The sequence below is a fragment of the Lissotriton vulgaris genome, chromosome 2_1 (genome assembly GCF_964263255.1).
Source record: "Lissotriton vulgaris chromosome 2_1, aLisVul1.2, whole genome shotgun sequence".
NCBI classification, from domain to species: domain Eukaryota; kingdom Metazoa; phylum Chordata; class Amphibia; order Caudata; family Salamandridae; genus Lissotriton; species Lissotriton vulgaris.
In genome coordinates this window covers 1250580663-1250605540 of record NC_141687.1, presented here as the reverse complement: position 1 = coordinate 1250605540, position 24878 = coordinate 1250580663, and the positions used below count along the sequence as shown (strand labels likewise).

Here is a 24878-nt window from a genome sequence, read left to right as displayed (position 1 = left end):
CTCTCTCTCTCTGTCTTTCTTTCTACAGTCTTAAGGTTCGAACAATGAACTAAAAGTACACATTTGGTCAATTTGGCAGGGAGCAGACACACTCAAATGGTAACGCAATAAAATATTTCTCACCAGTTTTTTGCTCTCTGAAATGGTGGACTCAGCCCAAAAGTTCGCAATTGTCATGGCTATTGTTTTGCCATTGTAGCCATCTGAAGGATTTCCAATGATTCCAATCCTAAAATATGCAGAACACGGGAATTTTAGTTGGACGGAGAACCAAAAATATGATCAAGCATTAACAATAATTATATTCCCTGTAGCTTTACCGGGCCTGGTTTAATTTTAATTGTGGTATCATACGTAACATACATTCATCGGATGCTGACTAATAACCCTTACAAAACTGCTGTTAAACAGAAAAAGGCGGATTAAATGAATATTTTATGATAGACAACCAATCTCAGTTGCTTCATTATAAAGTGGGGCACTTACATTTGCTTCATTCTAAAGTGGGGCACTTACATTTTTCTTGCATCACTCATAACCTCTAATTTCCAGAGAGAATTATAGGGAAATTGTTTCACTTTATACCTATTGATGCGCATGACTCGTACACAGTCACCTGTAGTGCATGAGCCGTTCATCCAGTTATATTTTTATGCAGCATTCTGGTACCCATTTCCAGCAGCAGGACTACAAGTACCAGATTCAAAAGAAAAATAAAACAAGACTGTTTGAGTTCCTTATGCCAGCTCCACGTACGCATACCTTCAGGAAGAAGGCACAAAACAATGCAAGAATCCTAGGCCATGGGAGCACTTAGGGCGAGATATTATAAAGGTGTGCACCATTGGAAAAAAAAGAGCAAAGTATAGCTGCAAAATGTCTGTTGTGTTGACAAAACTCAAACAGTTTTTTTATATAAAGATCGGCAAAGGTTTAATGTACAACAGTTTGCTCATTTTTGATTATACAAGAAACAAAATATGCACAAATCAAGTTCACTCCATTTTTTACTATGTTTTCTAGGTATAAAATGTTGTCAGTTTATTCTAAACGTACACAGATTTTTTACTACAATGCAAAGTTAGCTTCACATTTTAAGTAGACGTAATATTAGGCACATAGCACAAAACCACCTTTAAGCAACACTGTGTGTAACAAAATCTGGTTGCGTCATTCTCTATTGTGCAGTAGGAAAACGATTATACAAACTTGAAGCGCAAATGTTACACAATATGGCCCCTTGCCTTCGATATTTTCACCTCTCTATGAATATTTACCGAGAACTCTGATAGATCTGCTGAAGAAAGTACACCATGCGCACAAAGGTACAGTATTGTTTGTGCCCATATTCTACATAGGTTAAAATCAACAACATTTCCGATGCATAACTATCTTTTTACTTTAAAATTAAGTATACCAGTAATCCACAATACGGATCACACCAAATCTTGAATAATGTATTTTATTGATGATAAAAAATTGAATTACTGAATAGTGCATAAAATCATAAATTCAAACAAAGGAATTTAGGTTAGAGGTGGGAAAATTAATTAAATCATTTGTGAAAGCTTGATTACATACATTAAAAATACCGAGCTTGAATCGCTGTTCACATCATAGACACACAACAAATTTATTACAATTAACAATGCTATTCTAGATATATTCACCAATATAAAATAAGCATTATTTAGTCTTTACCCGAAACAATATGACATCTTCCCCCTGGCCTGCCATTAGTTTGAGGATATACTATACCTTGCATAGGATCGACAGGTAATTGTTTTGGAAGCAGTCACATTCTTTTTGGCAGAATATTGTGTTAACCATTTTGTATAGTCAGACAGACCCTGTGGGAAAAATATAACTTAATTACCATAACACACTATTAATTGTGTTTAGGATTATTTTACAAGTGAAGTAAAATATACACAATAGAAGTGTTATGTAGCTACAAAACCATTATCTAGAGAATACGAAAAATATCAATATATAAAAAAATCATATGGAATGCTGTGCGATTTAGACTGAAAACATATTCATTTGTTACTGCTTTCCAAAACTAAAGAAATATAAAGCACAGAGTATTGAGCACAATGTTAACCAACAGACCGGACTTAATAAATTACCATCAGAAAAGCTGACCTGCTTAACTGAATGTTAATAACGGGTCAAATAAAAGTAAAGTCAAAGATTTGTCAGCACACTGCAGGATCCTCCATAAATGAAGACCTAATTCCTAGGTACAGGTTTAACTCCTCCTTTATTCTCACCTGAGCCATAGTCACTGGCTCAGATCACACACTAATTCCTTATTCAAATCACAGCACTCTTCATAGATGTGGAGCATAGACATGAAGGTTGTATGTGATTTCATAGAATAAACAATTTCATGGAATATCATTACAGAGAAACCATTTCACCTAAACTGTTTAATGTAAATTTTCAGAATGAATGCCATTCACCATTTCATAGAAACACATTAATTGAATGTCTTTTTGATCGAAATTGGCTTCTGCATGCTTATTTTTTTAATGGTTGTACCCATCCCTGAATCCTAAAAGCCCTTTCTATCCCTACACTCCACCCATCCCGGATCAGTAAAACCCCTCACTACCTCTAAACTCCACCCATTCCTGAACCCTAAAAGCCATTTTTTACACACAATCTTCAACCATCTCTGACTGCTTAAAACCCCTTACCACACCCAAGCTCCACCCATCCCTGAACACTAAAAAACCCACACCGGCCGTCCATGACTCCAAAAATCCCTCACCACCCCTAAACTCTACCCAACCTGAACCCTAAAAAACCCTTTCTGCATCTAAACTCTACCCATCCCTGAATCCTTAAAACCTGTCACCATCCTATACTCGACCCAATCCTAACCTAAATACTTTTCACCACCCCTAACCTCTACCATTACTGAACCTTAAACACGAACACCGTCCCTAAATTTCACTCAACCATGAACCCTAAAACTTAACACTCCTACACTCCACCCAACCCTGAGCCTTAAAGATATCTCACACCCCTAAACTCCACTCATCCATGAACCCTGAAAACCCATCACTGCCCCTCTAAATTCCACCCATTACTGATACCTAAAAAGCCTCACCACCTCTAAAATCCACCCATCACTTAATCCTAAAAACCCTTTGTGTGCCTAAACTCCACCCATTCTAGACACCCAAAAACCCCTGACCACCCCTACACATCAGCCAACCCTGGCCCCAAAAACCCCTCACTAGACCTAAACTCCAACCACATTTAATGTAATTTTGGATTTTTCCTTACAATTATCTTTCCTTTAAAAAGTTTATTTTAATTTTTGATGTATTTGTATTTCCTTAAAATTGTCTTTCCAATCATGATTTCCACCAATATAGTTGATCAGTTTTTGTTTTTCCAATAATCCACATACATCAAGATTTGAATGTAGAACAATAGAACAGTGTTCTACTGCGATAGCCCTGGGCAGAATGCCACACCCATCATTTTAATACAACAACAAAGGGCCTAAACAAAAAAAGATAACTGGAATATACAATGCAAGAAACTGGTAAATTAATCCCTATATAATTCTTTCTCTTTCTTCCCACCCTCGTCTTCTAAAATTCAATAAGTTAGTAATGCAGAGATCATACAACATTTTCCTTTGTGTCATCATCCTTTCCTCTCACATCTTTAGCTCATACATGTCCTATCATGCATAACTCTCCTTCTGCCACCTCCTCCATGCACATAATAAAAGGGCATTTATTTTTCTCCCTCTGAATATTTCAAAATTGATATTTCCCGCTGTAGGATGATAAATCATTCTGTAACCCATCAACGATTTCAGTGTGTCCTCTTTCTGTACTTAACACATTTCTTTATAAAGTTCAATTATTTCTTTAATTGTTTTATTAAAGGGCTCCATTACTCCATTTCCATTCAGATGATATAAAGCTCACTTCTAATGGTCTATACCTCTACTTTTTTAAAACAGATTGGTTACGTCCTTTTGTCAATCAGCACATTAGATGGAAACTTTTACAAGTCGAAGCCTCATTTAAGAATTCAGGCTTTTAGTTTTAGGGTTGCCCACAAACTTAATTTTAGGCCATCGTGAAAATATGTCTATCAGGACTAGAGCAATTTTTTCTGAACATGAATGGGACCTATTATATTAAAGCCAAGAACATCCCATGGCCTGCCTGAGATCATTCTACAAGTCAGGGGAGGAGTCCTGATTTTTCTAGCTTAAAAGTAATCCAGCACTCCACACATTCTAGAACAATCTTTTCAATCTGATTATTCATACCAAGTCAACAACATCCTTCAGAAAGCCTACAATGAGTTTTACAGATGGCTTGTTGCACCTCCTAAGTTAAGTCAAATTGTTTTCCTCAAAGGCACTTGTAAGGAATTAGCCTAATCACTCTAAATAGAAAATTCTCTTTAAAGGGCAATTCATGCCTCACCATGCACAATCCTACTCTTCAGACCCCATCCTTTAAGCAATTTGTCTTTTACTTAGCTGAACACAGGACCATCCTTCATTGTTATTATCCGTTTATCCCTAGATATAGTGTCAAAGGACACAGAAAACACTTTAATCAACTACTGATTTAATATATATTCCTGACGCTAGGTAGCTGGTGAATCGTCCTTCGCCAAATGTAAAAGACGATCTGCTGCTTTAAGATACAATCTTGGACTATACGAAAGAAAATTCCTGCAGAGCTATAACCCATTTTATAATACAAGCTGATATGGAATGCAAACCTATCTTTTCATGAACCTGTACCAGGGGTTTATGATCCATCCAAATATCAAATCCAGAACCCCACACAATTTTATTACGCTTCTCCATGCCTCAATGTATTTCTAAAAGCTCTCGCTCAATAACTGACCCTTTCAAACTTCTATAAGCAAAAGCAATGGTCTTCAACTAAAAATTACTCCCAAACTGCACAAATACAGCTATTAGTCCTTTTACACTGGCATACCATAAAACACAACTTTGCTTTTAGATTTGAAATTCTGGAACATTCTGCAGGTCATTTTTCACAGTCTAAAATTGCTTCTCACTCGCACTTCACTAAATTAATCCTTTCTTCATTAACCTCCATATTGTAGTAGTGTTTCATGATAAACCTTCCATTAACTTGGAATAGAATTTCATCATGCCTAGCACTGCCTCTTCCTCTTTTCCAGTAGGGGACTGCAACGAATCAATCACGTCTACTAGCTCAGATCTTGGTCTTATGCCAGAAAATGTAATCAAATGACCCAAGTATTCAATTTATTGTTAACCTATTGGTCTTCAACAAATTCAACAGCATTCTTACTCTCATATTATATTCCTCCCTTGTGCATCCAAAATTCAAAATGTCATCCTAATAATAGCATCCAAGAGAGAGAGAGAGAGAGAGAGAGAGAGAGAGAGAGAGAGAGAGAGAGAGAGAGAGAGAAATTCTTTATTGTTGATTAATAAAAATCATTACTAGCAGAAAGAAAGAAAAAAAAATCCTTTAGGTTGCGACAAAAGCTTAATTATACCAATTTTATCCGGCTGATATTTACATATCATAACTTATATAATAGGGGACGTGGCTAGCCAGCGAAGATGGTGGACACACTCTGAGAGGCTCCGTCCACTGACTCAGGAATCCGGCAATCATCCTGCACCCCAAGCGGCATTCGTGCTGTCTCCTGTACCTCAGCCGGTGCCCTGAGACGCTGTGATCATGTCGGGGTGCTCCTGATGTTCCTAGGTGCCCGATGGACGGCAGACCATCTTAGTGCAGCACTGCAGCGCGGAAAGCATGGCCTGTGGCCCAAACTCAGCCCCAGAACTGGGAGCTGCGGCAGCAACACAATCACCAAAAAGATAGATGCAAAGCGTGCACGAACACCAGCTGTGGACGTTACCAGCACTTCACTCCTGGCGAAGAGTGCAGTGAGCGGAAAAAGAGCGTCGCTGCGCGTACCTGTTTGAGCTGAGGGGACTCCGCTCGGACCCAGGTGAGCAGTGGTGGTGCCGACCGGCAAGCGCCCCTGACTGGACAGCGCGTAAAGGCCCCAAGGGCGCCGCCGACACACAAAGCAGGCTCTGACGACTGGCATGGAAGGCGGTCCTACAGCACTGAAGAGGATGAGCTAAGCGGGGCGGCTTCGCTGAACCCTTAAAGGTGATCTGCGGCTTACCCGGGCCGCAAGCTGAGACAGGCAGTGGGCGAGGCAGGCTACTGAGGAGTCTGTGGGAGTAAGGCGCCGGAGTGAGATTTGGCAGGAGCGGCCGCTGACTGTGCACATGGCTGCGATCAGGAGGTCTGATACGGCGCTCCTAATGAATAGTGCAGGGGCCGGGGCCTGCTAACACTTTTTGAGGCGCACCAGACTGTATACAGCTCATACTATCCGATGAGACTGTCTGTGGTCCCAGTAGAGGCTGCTTGACTGAGGAAAATAACTTGTGTGTCCCTGAGAGGCCTTGCACCTTCGCCACTGTCAGACGACACAAAGCAAATAGACTTCCGAGGCACAAGAGCGGCGCTCACAAGTTATTGCTCCTATACCATAATGCAGAAGTGGAGAGTTATTGTGCACTGCACCCGGTGATCCTTGTGGTGATGCTGAGAGAGAGTGGGTTGCTTCTTGCCCGCCCCGCATGTGTAATGTACTAGCCAGTGGTAAAAGTTTGCAGCTAATCACAAAGTTGATCACGAGAACACCTGTGGAATCTTACTATTGTCAGCACACTATTGAGCTACTGGACATCGGGCAGTGACGCAGAACTCCGAATGCGCTGGCATTGAAGCCCTGAACCTTGCTGCCACGATAGGCACACTGTCCTGGGGCCGCTTAAAGAAGTGCGGCTGGAGCGATGAGAGGAGTGGCCATTGCCCAGACCTAATAAACCTATCTGGGGCCCCACTGCTGAGTTGGTCAACTTGTGGGCTGCGCATAGAGGTCGATCACTGATGGGTAAACCTCAAGGGGGATCGACTGTTGCCCATACACAACCGGCAACGGATACTATGGCGTCAACCCGGCCACCTGGAGACATAGGGGCAGTTGGGTCCTCAACACTGGAGTCGACAATCGATTCAGTACTCCAAGAAGTAACCAACATGAGTAAAACACTTGCGAGACTAGAGCGTCACTAGAAAACCGCATAGACAAAGTCACGTCTGACTTCACGCTCCTACATGCAGATCACAAGAAATTGGCCGGAAAAGTGATCGAGTTGTCAGCAGAAACAGCAACAATTGCTGCGATCACTAATGACTTCTCCATGGAGGTGGGTAAACTGAAACGAGTACAGTCCCTGGAACGCAAGGTGGACGATGCCGAAGGTTGCTCCCGCAGGAACAATGTCAGAGTGGTGGGACTACCAGAAGGCATGGAGGGCAGGGATGCCCCCCCCATACATGAAGGCCTGGTTGAAATCCTTAATGCCGACGGACTCTCTCTCTTCGTACTTCGCAGTAGAGAGAGCACATAGAGTATCTTCACGCCGGCCAATACCGGGAGTTAGACCATGTCCTTTCCTTTTCCGACTCCTTAACTACAAGGATAGAGATGCAGTCCTCCGCGAAACCAAAAAATGTAAACAGTAAAGGTGGACAGCTCTCTGGTCCTGTTCTTTTCAGACTATCCCTCTGGGATACAGAGGCAGCGTAATACATTTCTCTCAGTAAAGAAGCGTGTGCGGGACCTGAAGATAAAGTATTCCCTCATATTTCCGGCTCCTCTAGGAGTGGTTGCAGATGTGTCCACTCATTTTTTCAATGGTGACAGTGAAGCATTGGAACTGGATCGAGTCTGCGGGCTATGACACTTCGCCGAGCCAGAGGGGAAACAATGCGGAACTGCGACCAAGAATCTGTAGAGGACGCAGATGACGTTGAGGAACACGTTCAGGAGAACCAACGAGCCAGCTGGCGACTGCTCCCAACCCAGAGCAGGCACAGCAGGAACAGCAGGGCGTTTTGAGAGCAGGGCATGCATGAGAGATCGGCACCCCAGCAAAGACACTGATGCTTCTTCTGAGCATTCCTCCAGAGAGACTAGCTCTTTGGCGGTGTGGCCGGTGGGTGAGGATTCGCAGCTGCTTCCAAAGGTGACTCCGGAGACTGCTGATGACATGATGTGATGGACTGCCTGGACTCTAGACATCCTATACGTATGTTATTCAGTCAATATGTGCAAACAGGGGTAATGTACACACGATTCATGGGACACCCTAGCTTATGTAGCTATGCATTACGCCGACACACGCCCGCTCATCTATACCAAGTGCTGACCGGCAGTTAACCACTCCCTGGTGGAAACCGAGCCAAAGCACGTGATTACACCTTTGTATAATGGGTCTATAATATTATAGCACTCACTACGCACCAAAATCTGATACCCATCCCCGCCCCCAATATGTCTAACTTGGCGCACGTTGCCGTTAGTTGCCACATGGCATGGTTCTTTGTTTGGGCAGATACCTGTTGTCCCTCTGCTCTCTCTTTGTTCAGCAGCACATGGCGTCCCGTTTTCACAACTCCTTGACACAAAATGCACACAAACACACAAACACTAAATATACATCATGCATTTGCCGTGGACACGCTAAACAACCGTCCATGGTCAAACACACTACGTTACATGCATGCAGCGCCATTGTATCTCTACAATGCATGTCACACACTAATATAAATACTTGGAACGTCAGGGGGCTGCACACACCGTCCCGTAGATATGAAGTCTACGCTTATCTCAAGCGGCATAAAGCCCATGTGGCATTCCTGCAGGAGACCAACATCGCCAAGCCAAAGATAGGGAGGCTGCAGCAGCGCTGGAGGGGGCAGATTCTAGCAACAGACTGCTCCTCTTTTGCTGGGGGGCTCTGATCTGGGTCAGACCGGGAATGCAGCTTATGCCAGAGGTAACTGAAATCGACTCGCATGGTAGATATGTCCTCTCTAAAGGGCGCCTAAATGGGAAGCCGTTGGTGCTGGGTCCCATCTATGCCCCAAACACTAATCAGAAAGAGTTTTGACAGGCACTGACTAGTCAGCTCTTGCGCTGGTGTGATGTTCCCTGGTTACCGGGCGGGGACTTCAATGCAGTACTTGACACTACACTAGACAGATCGTTCCCACCACTCTTGCAAAGAGCAGCAACATCTAATGCTCGGTTGCTGGGGTACTGGATGCATCGCTGGGAATTGCTAGATGTTTGGAGATCACTCAACCCGCTGATACTCATGTATTCCCACCTGCACAACCTGCATGTTCGTATTGACCGCTTTGTTGCAAATCGACTGATACTGACACCGTTTGTAGGTGCGGAGTACCTGGGTAAAATTCACTCAGATCATAACCCACAATAATGCACCTGCAAGGGGAGGAAGTGGGGCTCACTACATAAGTATGGAGACTGCAGCCTCTGGCACTGGAGGATCCCCCATTTAGGGAAGCAGTTAGCACAGCCATCAACACATATTTTGCAGAGAATACAGGCTCGGTGGCTGACACAGGGCTGCTGTGGGATGCAGTTAAATCCACAGTCTGAGGTCAATGTTTGGGTCTGAGTTGGTGCGCCCGAAAGCAAGCTAGACAAGGAAATAACGCACATAGAAAATAAATTGTCGAGGCTGGAAGCTGAACTATCGAGAGGCGCACTCAATATGAAATAGAAACACAGAAGCAGAAACATGCAGAGGTGTTAGAGAGACTGCGTTGTTTAAATTATGCAACTCATGCTGCGCGTACGCACACAGCAGCAGACAGAGCAGGTAGGCTACTTGCACGTATGATCAAACAGGAACAGACACAATCGGCCTACTGCGTTTGCCATCAGCAAATGGGTGCATCCTCACTAAACAACATGATATACGTGTAGAGCTTACGGCACCCTACACTACAGTGTACCGCGTGGTGCATAATGCAAGGCCCCCAGACATGAGCTCTTTCCTTACTCCATTGACCTTGCCACAAATTACTGAAAAACAACGTGATGAACCGAATGAGCCGTTAACTCTGCAAGAAGTCCACAAGGCAATACACTCATTGGCCACAGGCAAATCACCAGGACCTGACAATTTCCCGACCGAATATTACAAAGCTTACCGACAAGATTTGGCACTGAAGCTTCTCATGAGGGGCGGGAGGCGGGCGCTCTGCCTGACACCCTACGTGAATCTCTCCTGATATCGCTACCGAAGCCAAATAGGAATGCAGAGCTAATTAGCTCCTACCGTATGCTGCCAATTATAAATGCTGATTACAAAGTGTTGGCAAAAATTTTAGCTTGCAGACTGGCCCCACTGGTCCCATCGCTGATCCATCCAGACCAAAACGGTTTTGTACCCATGCGCAGTACATCATTAAATTTACGCCGCTTCTTTTGAGTAGCACACTATTCCGGAACAGCTTGAGAATCCTCAGGATGCCTAGTGATAGATCTGGGAAAGGTGTTTGACACCCTGGAGTGGGGCTTCTTATTTGCTGCACTGCGCAAATATGATTTAGGTGATGAGTTCCCGAGTCTCGTTTGATTACTTTATACCCGGTCGATAGCCAGGGTCAAAACAGGCCCATACATAACCGAACGGATTCCTATCGAGCGAGGCACCAGGCAGGGTTGCCCGCTGTCACTGCTTCTATTTGCGCTGGCCATCGAGCCCCTGGCCGCTTCATTGCGCAGATCGCAAGAGGAGCGGGGAATCCCACTAGGTGATGGCCTGCATGGAGTGTCACTGTATGCAGATGAACTGCCAATGTACCTAAAAAACGTTAGACCTCCTTAGGTGGTTGCGGACTGAACAATGTTAGAGTTTGCAGCCGTTTTGAGACTCTGAGTGAATTGGGGTAAGTCATGCCTGTACCCCTTTGTAGCCACCATTCCATACCCAGGCCAGGCCATTGATGGTAGACCAGTACATTGGCAACTGTTGCATTTCAATTTTTGGGTGTACAAATCTACAGAGACCTGACAGATCTCCACGACGGCAATCTATTGCGCGCTATCACTGCGGTGCGAACACAGATGGCCTTTTGGAGCAAACTGCCATTAACAGTTATGGGCCGAATCGCACTGATAAAGATGGTGGTGCTCCCGTGCCATGTGTATTATTATGCCGTCCTGTCTTAGGCGGGCGCTGTTCAAAAATCTACAAACAGTAGTGAGGAAGTTTATCTGGGGCACCTCACGCAGTAGAGTGGCCATCACCAAACTGTACCCCTCAACAACTTGCGGAGGCCTTTCACTGCCACATATGGAGCAGTACTTCCTTGCTGCTCAACTCCAATGGGTGGTGCGATGGTTAAGAGCACGCCAACTGGAGGCCCTGGCGACTCAAGCACCGGCTCTCACTCATTCGCAGGTGGTTGAGTTATTCCACCCCAGGAGGAAGGGCAGGCCGCCAGCCCATCTAATGCTTAATGTGGCCCATTATTGCTATCAACTACAGCACAACTAATACGGCAGTTCGAATTCCTAAGTAGGAAAGAAATTAACCAAAGGCTTCATGCCACAACTTTAATCCACTATCACAAAAACAAAAGGATACCGAGGGGGCTAAGAAGCGCCTTAAAACCTATGCTGTGTAAAAACAACAAATCATTTGTAGAAAAATGGTACCAGATCCTCAACAAATGTTCTCTTGATTTAATTTTATTAATTATACAAGAACTTTCAAAGGTTTCGAAAGAAATAGAAGCGGACCTAGAAGGTATGAAAAAGGAACTTGATAAACTTCCAGATCTAAAAACAATTCTAGAAGATGTGAACGCAAAATTGGACAAATACGCCAAAGAAGTAAATGATCGCAAAGTTAGGAAATATTAAAGGGACACAATTGATTATAAGTATGATGAAGTATACACCTGGGCTGAGATTTATAATCAGAAGAAATGGCAACAACCCAAACCGAAATCATCCACCAACTCATCGCAAGAAAGCGTAGTCTCAGAATCAGACATCGCTCAATCCAGACCACCAATTGAGAAACAACAACAACCCAGTACATCTAAAAAACAGTCTTTTTTAGATGTAAGCCCGGCTGCCAATGCACCACCTATCATCGCAACAGGAGGGGCAGAAGAAACAGAGGAAGAAATAGCAAAGAGAACCAGGAGCCAAAAGACAACGAAAACGAATTAGTGATTAACATTTCTTCGAAAGTGATGACCAAAGCACAGACAGCAGTGCTGAATAAAGGAACTTCTTTTGTCCCCACATATCACACCAATTTGCCAGAAACCGAAATCGCTCTATTCAAATTCTTCAGGACACTCAAATTAAAATACTTTTTTAAAGACACACCGATTACTACAGTATCCAATACTAAACCATTCAAACCCAAAAGTACTTTTTGTGCCCCCTATTCGCACAAAACCATTGAAGCATTTGAAAGATCAGTTATATCAGATATACAGAAAATCAGTTTTAAAAAACCCAACAAAATGAACTTATCTAAAACAGAATGGAGCACATTGAAAAATGTATCCAACGACAAAGACCTAACATTCCAAAGAGCTGATAAAGGAGGGGCTTTCATAATTATGGACACTAGCTTCTATGAAAACAGCGTCAATGAACATGTAAAAGACCAAGACATATATATGCTTCTAGATTCAGATCCGACTGAGGAGTGCCAAAAAATCCTGACAACAATTCTTGAGCATGCACTCAACATGAAATGGATAGACGAAAAAACCTATAAATTTCTTGACAGGAAATATCCACGAAGACCCAAATTATATATGCTACCCAAGATACATAAAAATGCTTTGTAACCACCTTTCAGACCCACTGTGACAGCCTGTGGGTCAATATCTGAAAGTATTGGTAAATATGTTGACTGGTATCTACAACCCATTGTGCAGAAAAGTCAAACCTACATAAAAGATACCACTGCGTTTCTCAATCTACTTAAAACCATTCAACTTGAAGAAGCAACAGAATATTGGCTATGTACAGTAGATGTAGTATCACTTTATACTTCAATCCCACATAATGAAGGCTTAGATGCCCTTGAATGGAACTTGTTAAGAGATGACGACTGTGAAGCTAACAAAATATTCCTGATTGAGTTGATGCACTTTTCACTCTTTCATAGTTACTTTGAATGGAAAAGTAATTATTACAATCAATGTAACGGTACTTCTATGGGTTTCGGGGGGCCCCCTCGTATGCGAATTTGTTCATGTCCAAATTCGAGTTCGACCACATTCTGCACAACAGTGACTGGACCTCTAATCTGGTCACTTTTAAAAGATACATTGATGACATATTTTTGATCTGGAGAGGTAAAAAAGATCAACTCATCTGCAATTTAGCTTCGCTAAACCTGTTGAATCCACGAATCAAATTTACTCATACAATACATGATGAAACTATATCTTTTTTGGACGTGCAAATCACCATGGTCAATCAACAAATACAAACTAAAGTGTACAAAAAAGCCACAGATCGAAATTCAAGTTTACTTTTTCAGAGCTTTCATCCTGATACCCTAAAAAGGCACTTACCAACTTCTCCATTTATTCGCCTAAAAAGAATCACTTCTGATGGCAAAATCCTCAATGATTCTGTTATTGAGCAACAAGAACAATATCTAGCAAGAGGATATCCTAAAGAGATCTTAGAAGAATCCTTAAAAAAAAGTAGCCAAATTACATAGAGAAAGTCTATTGATGTCTTCAAAACAAACTAAAGAACAAAAAACAGTGTGTGTGCTGAAATTCTCTAGTGAATCACAAAAGATCAAAAAAGCCATTAATCGCCATTGGTCTTTAATCAAAGCGGAACCTGATCTACAGAGTCTATTCAGTGAACATGTGACCTTTGCCTTCAAAAGATCAAAAAACATGAAAGAGATCCTCTCTGCTAAAAAAGAACCAGAACCTCAGTATAAAGGGATGGCAAAATGTCATAATTGCATCCATTGCAATAATGTTATAATTGGTAAAACATTCATGCATCCCACCAAAGGTTATAAGATTGATTTGCAATACACAGAAACATGCGACTCCAAAAATGTCATTTATGCAATCAAATGCCCATGTGGTAAGACATACGTCGGTCAAACTGAACGAAAAATCAAAGTAAGAATGACTGAACACAAGAGTAATATACGTACTATGAACAACAAATCCACCATAGCTATGCACTGGTCGGAAGCCAACCACCAAATTTCTCAATTAAGATTTACCATACTTGAGATACTCCCACAACGCTGCAACATGGATCCAGTAAAACAACCTTTACAGGCTGAATTTTTCTGGATTAAAAAATTACATTCTCTTCAACCGATTGGGATGAATGACAGAATTGAACTAACATGCTTTCTATGAACTATGTTAACTGTTACACAGCTATGGGGCAGTGGCCCTTCTTTCCCCCACTAACGACTCATACCGAACGGATTTATATGAACCCAGCCAGCAATTAAATTTGACTATGTACATTATGCTTCGTTATAATTCCTCAACATCCTATTTATTTGAATATATGTGATGTCTGATGTTTATTTTGTTCATTTTGTTCATTTAGTATGATTTTGTTCATTTAGTATGATTACATCATTGCTTACACCATCCTTACTAATGCTGTACCATCATTGTTATTCCACCATTACTATTTCATTCAACTTTCATTTACTTGCTAACCGGATCACATATTTACATTCTAGAACTCTTGTATACTTCAAAGTCACTTGTTTTTATAGACAGTATCCTGAAAACTTTATTATTCTACTCTCCATCCGTTATTGATACCAATATACATGTGATCGGAACTCCCGTCCAATAGTCTAGCGTTTTCTAGTTACCATGGCTACCGGCCTGTATTGAAAGACGGTCATTTGATCGAAGGTTTTCTCTATTTTCCCATTTTCCCACTCGTCAAGTCAAGTTTTCTACACTAACTCTCGCAATATTTTCTTTTTAAAACTTCTCTGTTATCAAGTAGTTATGTGTGGGACCAACTGACACCACGTGACCTATCCCACGATACAAGAAGCCTCGTGATTGGCTTCGCGTTCATCCATCTGATCCTGTACCCGGAAAGGAACGAGTACACCGCTTTGTTTCCAGTAAGTCCGCTTTCCGCCGTTTAATTTCTGTTTTCAGCCTTATTATGATTTGCTACTCCCGTAGCATTCTGGTTATCCTAGTTAATGCCTTCTCGGTTCAGCAGCCGCCTTAATCGGCACTTTGCAATTTTTGTCAGACTGGGTAGTGACCTATTCTGTATACGATAGACGGCACACTGCAGCATCAAGCCATCCCGATTTATTTTAGCAATCACAAATAACACAGGCTGGTCTCAATATCATGCTATCCGGTTAAGAGAGTGTACTAGCACTTTGCTGTTTGTTTTCAAAAATGTGTCTTGACAATTATGGCAATACCATTATGTAGTAACTGTATTGTTTTTGTTTACTTAGGTAATATGTACGTAATTGTTGTTTTTCTGAATGCTAAGGTCCTGTATTTTTTTTCATTTATTGACAGGCCCCTGACGAAGGGTTAGTCCATTAACCCGAAATGCATTGGGCATATTATAAAGAACAGAATATTCATGACTAAAATGAATTATTTGCAACATAATTGAATTCCTTGCAATATAATATGATGAGAAGAAATGAACTAATAAAAGAATTTATGAAATCAACGAACTAAAGATTTATGAATTTATGGAAATGTTGAATATTACAACCTGATTATAATGAGTGAGTGAAGAAACGCTTTCGTTTCATGTCAAAGGAGTGCATCCTTTGTGGTTTATCGATCACACATTGTACACAATCCATTATTGCTATCGCCGTAGCCTGCAGCTTACTCGCAGGGTGATCTCATATGCACCGTCCCTTCCCATAGTGTGCACGCCCAGGAGAGACTGCGCTGTAATGGGAGTGTAGTTGGTGCAATGGGAGGATGTTTGCGTTCTGAAAGTAGGGGACTTATTAAATGAAGGTCAACTATTATCTTTTGAGGTGCAAGTGGAGGACTCGGGTATACCGCAGGGCCAGTTTTTACTGCATGCAGCAGTGGTACGCAGGCTGCAACTTACATGGGGTAACATAGCGCAGGAACCACCCACGCACCTAGTTGCCCAAAATTTCCACTAATTGGGTATAGGCCAGCACCTTGTCAAAAGGTTTGTGGGGGAACGGAGAACGCACACGGTGCCACAATTAATCTCATTACGTGCTCAGTGGGAGGCAGACCTGCAGCGTCCCTGCACTGAACGTGAATGGTTGGCCATCCTCGAGGGTCCCACTCGAATACCCCGTAATGCAAGATTCTGGCTCATCCAGTACTACACAGAACACAGAGCCTACCTAGCACCAGTCAAAATCAATCAATATTTTAATCGTGCTGATGCAGGCTGTCCGAGATGTGGTGAAGTAGGGGTTGACTTGCTTCATATGGCCTGGGCCTGCCCAAACTCGGAGAAGGGTCACTGCGACCCTGACGCAGTGCGCTGAACGTGCGCTAAGTTGGACCTGGGAGGTATGCTTAGTGGGATTATACCGGAGATCTAGGAAGCACAAAGTGACGTCCCGTTATATAGATCTGGGTATCACAGTGGCCAAGCAGCTGATCATGTGGCACTGGAAGTCACCTGACCCCCCCTGCAGAGAGGGCCTGGTTCCAATCGCTACTCTGCTGGGCACAGGCCGAGGGCACAGCACTGCGTCGTGAGGATGCGATAGGCATTCGTTAACAGCCACTCGTGGGGTGCTGGGATGCGATCCGGGAGGATTTTCGCACTATATGGCAGAACCAGGCTGACGAGCCCACTCATTCACCTGACCGAAATGCGGACCAGACCCGGGAGGCATAACTAGGTCGCAAGACCCATGTCGTTAACCTGTCCAGAAACGAGTATTCAGAGACGGATGCATTACCCTTCACTGACTATTGTCCAAGCCAGACAACACAGTACATAACATACAATCATGGCATAGTAGGCATATTGTGGGATAGAGTGCAGTATGAACAAAACAGCCCAAGCGATGTGAGCAAGCGAGTAAATAGAACTAGCAGCTAATAGATATTTGAAGTGCATCGTGGTATTATGTTTAACAAATAATAATTTCAAACACAGGAGTCAATGTGAGGTTACAGTTGGTTAAATTAATGTTGTGCTGCAAACAGTCTAATTCTCTATCCCTTAGGCTGAAAAACTTGTACTAAGAGAAAACACCAGTTACGTTTATGATGCATCAATGTCTAATCTAGATACGATTTACTAAAAAAATGATACAGGTGAAATAATGGTATCAAATTACAAATGTTTTGTAATAGTATCGCCTGAAGTGTACGGATATAATGCAAAATTGAAAATCATTAAAAACACATTTAAACAAAAAAATCATAAACTTATATAATGCATTAAATTGAAAATAATTTCAGTATGCATTATATTTCTATTCATTATTTCGGGCTGGTTACATAATGCATCCCTTCAAATTTATAATAAACAGATAATCTCAATAAAACAGCCTACACTTCCCCGAATATTTTTAAATTCATGCCATGATTAAACAGCAATAGTTAGTATGTGTAGTATCTTACTAGTATCTAACAGCAATATTTACAATCCACTTGATTATATCAGTCCAATAAATCTAATAACGCATCTTTAGACGAAAGCTACCCACCAACACTAACTCCTACTTTAAAATTCAGATTTTAAAAACCATAATTAAAATGCAATAGTTAAAACGTATCTGTGCAATGTTTTACATCTATAACACATTTACAATTGTCCTCAAAAGAATTTTTTAGATATTCTTCATCAATTAATACTGTTGTCACTTAAGTGATCAATCATTCACCAGAAGCAAGGTAGATACAGTATAATACTGTTGTTTATTTAATAATTTTTATCAAAATTTTTTATCAAACATTTTTGGCATGGCAACAACAATACTACTACAGTTGATTAATTTCAGTAGTATGTAACACCTTTTGCTATTTACATGGACCAAACAAAACACAATGCAAAAAAAAAGAATTTTTCATTGCAATACATTCCTTGTTGAAGCACAAAATGATATAAATGCAAGCAAAACGGTGTCAGGCGTCGACGTTTCGGCCCCTCTTTGGTTTATTTAATCCATAGGACCATCATGAGGACAAGTTGCACATATATATCAATATATCAGTAGTTCGAGGCATGAGGATGTTGAACGCAGCAGCTCCCAATTAAAAGTGATTGAAACATCACCGTTTGATTCGGTTGGAACATTAATTTTTTGACTAACGTGAAAGATTGCTTCAAGCAATTCATTTTGGGACATCTTTGCCCATTTAGGCCTTACAACCACCGGCTGGTGGTTATTGATATATATGTGCAACTTGTCCTGATGATGGTCCTATGGATTAAATAAGCCGAAGAGGGACCGAAACGTCGACGCCTGACACTGTTTTACTTGCATTTATATCATTTTGTGCTTCAACAAGGAATGTATTGCAATAAAAAATTCTTCTTTTTTCATGGTGTTTTGTTTGGTCCATGTAAATAGCAAAAGGTGTTACATACTACTGAAATTAATCAACTGTAGTAGTATTGTTGTTGCCATGCCAAAAATGTTTGATAAAAAAAATTGATAAAAATTATGAAATAAACAACAGTATTATACTGTATCTACCTTGCTTCTGGTGAATGATTGATCACTTAAGTTACAACAGTATTAATTGATGAAGAATATCTAAACAATTCCTTTGAGGACAATTGTAAATATGTTATTGATTATACCCAGTCCTCACGGGATTATTGGGTGGCTCTGTTTTCATGAACATGTTTTACATCTAGCATTAATTATTAAAGTGCATGTGTAATATTATACATCTAGCAGCAATAATTAAAGTGCACCTGTGAAATTTCTTAGATCAGGCAGCCTGAAAGAAAAATTCTCCCATGTGAAACAGGCCCACAATAAGCAAGTAATTGATTCAATATTTGGATTTACTGGGTTACTGCTAGCTAATAAAATATTATTAAGTTCCTGTTTCAAAGCATTTCATGAAACTCCAAGAACAATGTATGAGATTACACTTCTCATTTCAAATTTTTGTGATACCCAATAAAATAATTCATTATAATTTTTAGTTTGTCATTTCTTTTTAACTAACAAAATTATCCTATAGAACCAATCATTAATTTTCTAGGCAAGCATCTAAAATCAGGTGTCGCACTCTGAGACAAGCTTTTTTTCTGCGACAAGCATAAACTTTACAAACTGTGCAGTCAGACGAGTTCCCAAAGAGACAAGTTATGATAGCTTGACGACATGTTCTCACCCCTAATTATTAAAGATGGACTTTATCAAAGATTTCCTCTCTTTTAACAGTTGCGGGCAAGTGGATACAATATGTGTAAGAGGATCATTATAAAAACCACATAACCTACAACTGTTTGTGGGCCAATTTGATCCACATTTTGGGATTCCATCCTTTGAGGGGTATCTCCCAAATTGTAACTGCATAAATCTGTCTCTTAAAGATAATTTTAAAGGTGTTGTGAGATACGATTGTGGTTCTAATTTAATGAAGGAGTTAATGAGCAGGAGTGACTCTTTTTAGCAAACGCGCCCTTATCCAGAAACATCGATAAAAGCAGAGCAGTTTATTGTCTGTTTAAACACCAATTTACTCATGGTTTCATCTTCAAAGGGCGGAGACTTAAAATTGTTTAAACTCTCCATTAAGTAAGCTCTCCAGCCCTTAACATACCCATACCACATTATCGCCTGCCAACATTGGTTCACAAGACTGCCCTTGTCAGAACAGAAAAAGGAGTATAACAACTTTGAAAAAGCAGTTTGTCTTATCAGAGTTTGTCTTTTAAGACCAAATTCCAGTCTGACGTTGGCGTGCCCGATAAGCTTAGGGATCCTGAAAATGGATTTAAAAACTTTGATTTGTGGATTGTCAAGGGGTTTTGACTCTTTACCTCGAAAAATCACTGAACCATAAGCCAAAGAGGAATCCAGCTTTGCTTTCATTTTCTTAAGTAAATGCTCGTGGTTTGCCAATGTATCTCTCAATTTTCTAAAAGCAAAGAACAAGGCTATAACTTTTGCTTTTTGATTGATAAAATGCTGTTTAAAAGACAATCTTTCATCAAATGTTATCCCCAAATATTTATAGAATTTAACAGTATTAATATGTAACCCGGTAATCTTCCATGCTCTTTTGTACTACCAATCGTCATTATTTTTGTTTTCTTAGTATTCATTTGTAAGCCATTGATAAATATAACTGTAAGTCAGCCATAAAAAGATTAAAAAGACATGGTGCCAGGATGCAACTCTGTTTAAGGCAACTACTAGTTTCAATTCGACGAGCTGTACATTGACTGGCTCCTACTTTAACCTGAACCCACATATTAGAATACAATGTAATCATGCCAAGCAGCTGTTTCGGAATATGGGGTATTCCTAATCAGCTGCTTGGCATGATTAAATTGTTGCAGATAACTTGGCCCATAGCAAATTACGGGGGACGGAATTGAAAGCGGCCTTAAGGTCAAGGAAACAAATGTATAACTTTTACTTTTTATACTTTGCTTTTTCAGCCAGTAGAGTTAATACAGTCAAGTCCGTGGATATTGACTTGCCTAAGGCTGACAGGTCCAACAGTACTTCTAATTCACAATTTTTTTAAATCTTGTTTTTCTTCTCTCCGAATCTACAGCATTTGCTGGAATCACTTATCATTTTGCAACTTTTACAAATAACTTTAATAATAGGGCAGTCTTTAGAGTTTGTAAAATGACCAGAGGACCTACATCTAAAACACACCCCTTCAATTTCCTTACATCCTCATTCATACGATTTGCTTTAGAATTGACTTTTACGTGATGAAGGTCCTTCAAGAGCATTAGAGTTCATTTTTAGTTGAGCTACACAGGCAAGGCTGGTCCGTTCTTTTGGCCATTTCAATCAGTTATAATAGGTTTGGACATCTTTCAGCCAAACTTTGCTCATAATTTTATTCCGTTGACAATGCAACATGAACTGATCTCTAATATGCTCTTCCAAGGAAGCACCAATATTGCAGGAGGCTATCTTTTTTAGTTCAGTTATGTATCACTCTACAGTTACTCCCTCATGCTGATATCTCATTTCAAAATAATATCGATTTTGAATTGTGCTCCCCTTTGGACGCAGATCTCATTGTAAGCTTAACGTCTAGTATTTTTGCCCTTGGTATCGTGTGTGTCGCATCATGATTAGTCCTGGTGAAGTGCAACACTGCCTTTGGTTCTACTGTTCTATATTCAGACCTATTTGCCACATTCCATCAAAGTCGCTGTGGTTTGAATAAGGTTCTAGTGATTCAGCTAAGCCAAAGATTACAGCTGAGGTGCAGCATAAAGAAGAAGCTGAACCAGTACTCTTTAAGTTATTTAAAGAAATCGTATGCTGGCAATGAACAGAAACTTCACCTAGCACCTGAACACATAGGTTGACTAAAAGGAGGATCAAGAAGACGTCAATAGTGACACTAACATGACTCGTAGATTTGAGACAGATGTTACTTTTAGAAGCAGCATTCACTAAAAACAGCGAGAAGATAAGGGTGGCAATGTAGATACACTACTATGGATCCATCTTTATTCGCAAGCAACACTAGCCCAGGAGATTTATATGTTACCTTTCCACTATGGGACATCCCATTACTATCATTTCTTAGGTATAGCAGAGTTCTTTGGTGTTATTGTTACAATTGTTACTTCCAGGTAGTCTAAACTACTAATTAACAGTACAATTGTAGCACAAAAAGAGTTATTTAAGAACCTACTCAATGCAGCTATTGGATGAGCTGTGCAGGTTAGCTTGGTTCGGAAATTTGATAGCTGTCTGATCTCAGAGCTAAATAAACTCTATTGCTGTCATTTAAGCCTTTTCATCAACTGTATAGCAAACAGAGGAGGTAGACAATACATTACGGAAATGGCCATAGGATTTCTGACAGTCACTTACAAAGAAGGAGGGACTGATGCAACAAAGTTATCAGGGCGGAAATAAAGAGCCATAAAGTTATAAATAATTTAATTCATAGGATCATGGTTACTTCTATAACAAGCATTTGCAATGCAATAGGTCTCGCATTAGGAAAGTTTGAGCTATTGGTATTGTAAATGACACATTTTTTATTTATGTGTTGGTTTTGAAAATAGCGAAATTAATAGCTTTGTCACTTACAATGCCAATACTTTTACCTTTTGCAAATGTGACACCTATAGCATTTGTAATGCAACATGTTTTGTATTTACGTGACTTAGATGTATTGATATTACAAATAAAAATGTCTTTTAATTTTTTTAAATAATTAATACTTAAATAAAAGTTATTGTAATTTATAATAGCAATAGCTTAAACTTTTGTAAATAACATTTGAGAAGATTATGTTCAGTGTATTTTATTGTGACGAAAATCCAAGAACAGAAGTGAAATATTAACATCTTTTTGTGACATTTGTAATAAAGCTTGAAACATTGAGAGAACATATTTGAACCAGTTGTTGAATGGTTGCACATACTGATGCTGTAGTGGCGCTGAGTGATGTTGTTGTGGCGACGAGTGATGCTGTGGCGTTCAGTGATGCTGTGGTAGCGCATAGTGATGTTGTGGTGCCCCTGAGTGATGCTGTGGTGCCCCTGAGTGATGCTGTGGTGGTGCGATAGATATATAGAGTGAGGGCGATCGATAGATGGCGATAGATAGAGTGAGGGCGATGGATAGATAGATAAATAGAGTGAGGGTGATAGATAGACAGAGTGAGGGCGATCGATAGATAGAGTGATGGTGATAGAATGAGTGAGTGCGATAGATAGACAGATAGAGCAAGTGCGATAGATAGACAGATAGAGTGAGGGCGATAGATAGATAGAGTGAGGGCGATAGATAGATAGAGTGAGGGCGATAGATAGAGTGAGGGCAATGGATAGATAGAGTGAATGCAATAGATAGATAGAGTGAGGGCGATAGATAGATAGATAGCTAGATAGATAGAGAGAGTGAGGGCGATAGATAGATAGAGGGTGATAGATAGATAGATAGATAGAGGGCGATAGATAGAGCGTGATAGATAGAGGGTGATAGATAGATAGAGGGGGATAGCTAGATAGAGTGAGGGCAAAAGATAGGCAGAGTGAGGGCGAAAGATAGACAGAGTGAGGGCGATAGATAGACAGAGTGAGGGGGATAGATAGAGTGAGGGCGATAGATAGAGTAGGGGCGATAGATAGATAGATAGATAGAGTTAGGCCGATAGATAGATAGATTGATAGATTAATAGAGAGTGAGGGCGATAGATAGATAGAGTGAGGGCGATAGATAGATAGATAGATAGATAGAGTGAGGGCGATAGATAGATAGATAGATAGATAGATAGATAGATAGATAGATAGATAGATAGATAGATAGACAGATAGACAGATAGACAGATAGACAGACAGACAGATAGATAGATAGATAGATAGATAGATAGATAGATAGATAGATAGATAGATAGATAGATAGATAGATAGATAGATAGATAGATAGATAGATAGATAGAGTGAGGGCAATAGATAGATAGAGGGAGGGTGATAGATAGACGTGTGTGGTTGTGTGTGGTTGTGTGGTTGTGTGGTTGTGTGTGTGTGTGGTTGTGTGTGTAGCCTAGGTTTGTGTGCCGTGTGTGTTTTGCGCCTCTTTATCTCGCTCTCATACCCACGCGATTATAAGCGTTCATCACGGGCCCCATGCGGCTGGAATTATCGCCTCCTGCTATGTGGAGCAGATAAACTTTGCTGCATATTGATTCCCCACAAAGAAGATGACATGTCCCTGCTCAGCACCCTTTATTGAGATGGGCCAGGGAGATGTTGGGGAGCAGGGGAGAAGGCATGTCAGCCTGCAGCAGAGAAGCCTCCAGAGAAAGGCGTGTTATCTTCCCTGGCAGAGATATGAAAGGGGAGGCGTGGGAGATGAGGAGAGAGAGAGGGGACCGAGAGAGGTAGAGGGGAATACATACGAGGGGAAGATGGGAAAAGATAAGGAGAGCAGAAAGGGGCCGGTGAGGGAGAGGAGGCAGAGATGGGTGAGAGAGGGAAAGTACAGAAAGGAAACAAGAGCTCAAGCTCGGACTGCAGACATATATTCTTTTAGTTGTAATGTGAGTCGATCTACTAGTCCTCATTTTCTGAATTATCATGTAAATGTTTTTTACAGTTAACCTCTTACAGGGTATTACAGTGACTGGGTTAGCATCTCCATGTTAGCCCTCCTTTCTCTATCAAGGAAAATCCCCTTGTTTATGAATATTAGAAATGCGAGATGCAGATTATATGACTGATTTTTGTATTTTACTTTGTGGTATTATTACTTGTTCACTGTCTATAAACTTATTTTATGTTTATTGTATGTACCTTAAATATTTATAGAGAGAACATTTCTATATGCCCACAGCTTATTTTAAAGCATGTTGTTTAAATAAAATATACAGTATAGGAATGACACCTTGGATCGGAGAAAGGAGATCCTTTTCTCCTTTTATTTTAACAGTGGGTGTTTCGTGTCATGAAGTTAAAGATATGCATCATCTCAGTCTAAACACCTCCAAGGGGCCAGCACTTCGAGGTGTTAGATTCCCTGCTGTTCACGCCCAATCTTCATCTAAAACACAGCATGGACAAGCCAGGAGGCACACTGCTCCGTCATCAAATGCAATCTACTGAATCCTTTTCAGGAGTTCAGTTTTGTAATTTCACACATTCCCCTTCAAAGTAACTATTCATGTTTACGTTCCGTTTTATTATTGTTATTATTTTGTAAAACAGTGTTTCACGGTTTAAGTGGTTCATTTTATAGCAAATGAGGACAC

At 40.7% G+C, this 24878-nt stretch overlaps 1 protein-coding gene across 1 annotated transcript in view; it reads right to left on the bottom strand.

Annotated features, from left to right (window-relative positions):
* LOC147732447 (uncharacterized) overlaps nucleotides 1-24878 on the bottom strand; it is an 899668-nt gene that overhangs the window by 411415 nt on the left and 463375 nt on the right. Inside the window, exons 9-10 of the mRNA XM_086956972.1 lie at nucleotides 1759-1850; nucleotides 124-229 (exon numbers count right to left, since the gene is read on the bottom strand). Of these exons, the coding sequence (XP_086813098.1) occupies nucleotides 124-229; nucleotides 1759-1850 (198 nt within the window). The remainder of the gene's footprint in view (nucleotides 1-123; nucleotides 230-1758; nucleotides 1851-24878) is intronic.